Source organism: Arachis ipaensis, chromosome B08 (genome assembly GCF_000816755.2).
Source record: "Arachis ipaensis cultivar K30076 chromosome B08, Araip1.1, whole genome shotgun sequence".
Lineage (NCBI taxonomy): Eukaryota > Viridiplantae > Streptophyta > Magnoliopsida > Fabales > Fabaceae > Arachis > Arachis ipaensis.
Genome location: NC_029792.2, coordinates 112,864,345 through 112,867,190, shown reverse-complemented (window position 1 = coordinate 112,867,190; position 2,846 = coordinate 112,864,345). Strand labels below are relative to the sequence as shown.

Genomic DNA, 2,846 nt, shown 5'->3' with positions numbered 1-2,846 from the left:
AAGAAAGAGAGAGGAGGAGCGAAGAACTGAGATGAAGAAAGAGAGAATGGAAAGAAGGTTCTTGAATGTGAAATTGGGGAAAATGAATTAAGCAGGGGAGAAAGAACCATTGCAGTTAGCTACATTGTGTGAATATATATACATGTCCAGCCAATTAACAATTCCCTCAACTAACTTAATCAACTTGTCAAAAATGTCTAAGAGCTAACTAATTAATTACTTTAGTTACCAACTAATGCATGTACATGTTAACCAATTAAATCAGTAAGCTCCTAACTAACTTGAATGTATACTGAATGAGTGAATCAAGTCACACCCCCCTGGGGCAAGCTAGGGGTGTGAAGATCGAGAAATCCTAGCTTGGAAAGATTTGCAGAGAAGGGCCTTGGCGCTAATGGTTTGGTCAGAAAACCAGCCAGCTGGTCTGAGGATGACACTGGCAGTAAATGGATCAACCCAGCTTTAAGCTTTTCGTGAGTGATATGACAGTCTGCTTCAATATGCTTAGTGCGTTTGTGGAAGATCGGATTTGAAGCAATGTGGATGGAAGATTGGTTATCACAAAAGACAGTGATGGGTGATGTCAGAGGCATGCCAAGATCCTAGAAGATGAAGGAGAGCCATTGTGCGTCACAAGTGGCATTGGCCAAAGCGCGATATTCGGCTTTAGAAGACGAACGAGAGACAATGGTTTGTTTCTTGCTTTTCCAACTAATGAGAGCATTGCCCAGGTAGAAACAATATCCTGTAACAGAGTGTCGAGTGTCGATACAAGCTGTCCAGTCGGGGTCGGAAAATCCAGAAACCTTAAAATCTGAGTCACAAGGAAAAAAGAGACCAAGGGTGGGACAGCCTTTGAGATATCTCAAGACCCTAAAGGCTACTTCAAGATGAGCTATTGTGGGGCAATCTACAAACTGACTCAGACAACCCATGACATAAGAAATATCAGGGCGGGGGTTAGCTAAATACATTAAACGACCAACCAATTGTCGATAATTAGCGAAATCAGAAAGAAGAGTCCCACTTTCAGAGGATAATTTGGTGGAATAGTCCATGGGAGTGCTTGCTGGTTTGCAGTCTAAGTAACCAAAGTCTTCAACAATGTCCAAAGCATATTTGCGCTTGCAGAGGTGAATACCTGACTTCGAGCGAGCGATCTCCATACCCAAAAAATATTTCAAGTCACCAATGTCTTTGTAAAACCCGGTTAATTAGTGGATAATTAACCCATAAATTAAAATATATTCTAGAAAGTGAGAAATGATATTTTTATGGTGTAATGTGATAGAGAAATTAAAAACGAGAATTTTGACACAAATTTTAAAGAAATTGGCCCAAGATTGGACCGAATGGGCCAAATCGGGCCAACCGGACCCAAGTTGGGCCCAAGGGCCCAGCCAAGCTCTCATTTAATGAGAGAGCTCAGCACTCTCCCTCCTCCATAAACACACACACGCTGAACACAAAGGGAAAGGGGGAGAAGAAAACATAAACCCTTGCTACTATTCACCTCAAACTTCCATGGACCATAACTTTTGATCTGGAGCTCCGATTAACGCACCGTTTGCGGCCATGCGACCATGGCGTCGAGCTCTACAAAACTCATATAATCAATCTTAAGGTAAACTACGTTTTCTCATTCGATTTCCAGCCCTTGATTTCGAGTTTATTGGACAAAAATGTTGAAATTTGTGAGCTCCTTGTGTTATAGGATCTAATTAGCTTGAAGGGAAAGATTGTTCTGACTCCCTTGATCCTTGGGTAAGGTAAGGAATCTCAAACCCTAGTGAAAGTGTTGAATTTGAGGTATTTGGTGATTGAATTATTGTGTTTTTATGTGATATTGTGACTTAGGCATTATATATGTATGTATTGGAGCTTGCTTGGTAATTTTGGAAAGCTTTGGTGTAGAGCCCAAGCTTGGAAATCTATTGGTGGAGTTTGGGAGACCTTGGAAGTTGAATTTGAAAGTGTTCCAGGTGGAACGAGAATCGGTCAAGGTATGATTTCGGTTTTCTGTATCTAAAATGTAATGCTGTGTGAAAACGTAGGCTAGTGGCCTTAAGATAGGGTTTTTGAAATAATGAGTTAGTCGATGAATGATGTAAATTGTGTTGTTATGCATGAACATTAGTGGGTTGTGACATGTTGATATATTTGATGAATTATGGAATGTTAATGTAATTGTGGGGTGATTTGGATTTGGATTGGATATGTGAATTATGATGATAATGGTGGGCAAGCATGTGATGTCGTATGTGATGTGCATTAATGTGTTTAATTGATGACTATGTTGAGGCTTTTGTTGGTGCGCATGTGTTGAAGGGTGATATTGAAATATGTATGTATATATGGTAATTGATGGATTGAACATTTGTTTGGAACTTGAATTATGAAATGTTGATTATGAGGTGAAACTCGTTAAATTGAAGTTTGGTTAAATATGGTGAAATTGGTGGATTGTTGATTGGAAAAAGGTTTGGAAATGTTTGATGTCAGAATGGATGAGTTTTGGGTTGATTTTATATGAAATTGGTAAATATATGTTTAAAAATGGGGAGTTTATAAGTTTTGGTGAAATTGGGATTTTAATGAACTTCAACGGATCATATCTTAAGCTTTTGTTTTCAAAATTTGGTGATTTTTTATATCAATGAAAAGATAATTTCATAAGCTTTAAAATGGTTTAAATTTGGTTGAAATCTGAATTTTGTGGAAGGAGATATGATCGTTGGAAGTTCGGGCCCAAAAATCTGAATTCTGCAACTTTTGCAGAATTTGTGATTTCTGGTTTGTGTGCGTACGCATACGCGAAGACAGGGCTGCTGGTGGCAGCGCCAGCA

The 2,846-nt window shown here is 39.0% G+C and overlaps 1 protein-coding gene across 1 annotated transcript; it reads right to left on the bottom strand.

Moving 5' to 3' along the window:
• On the bottom strand, positions 603-1,166 carry LOC107611413 (uncharacterized mitochondrial protein AtMg00810-like). The gene has a single exon (XM_016313340.1). The coding sequence runs from the start codon at positions 1,164-1,166 to the stop codon at positions 603-605; it is 564 nt and encodes a 187-aa protein (XP_016168826.1).

Bases quoted from the DNA above. Each gene is read 5' to 3' on its own strand.
- LOC107611413 (XM_016313340.1), bottom strand. From the start codon at position 1,166: ATGGAGATCGCTCGCTCGAAGTCAGGTATTCACCTCTGCAAGCGCAAA.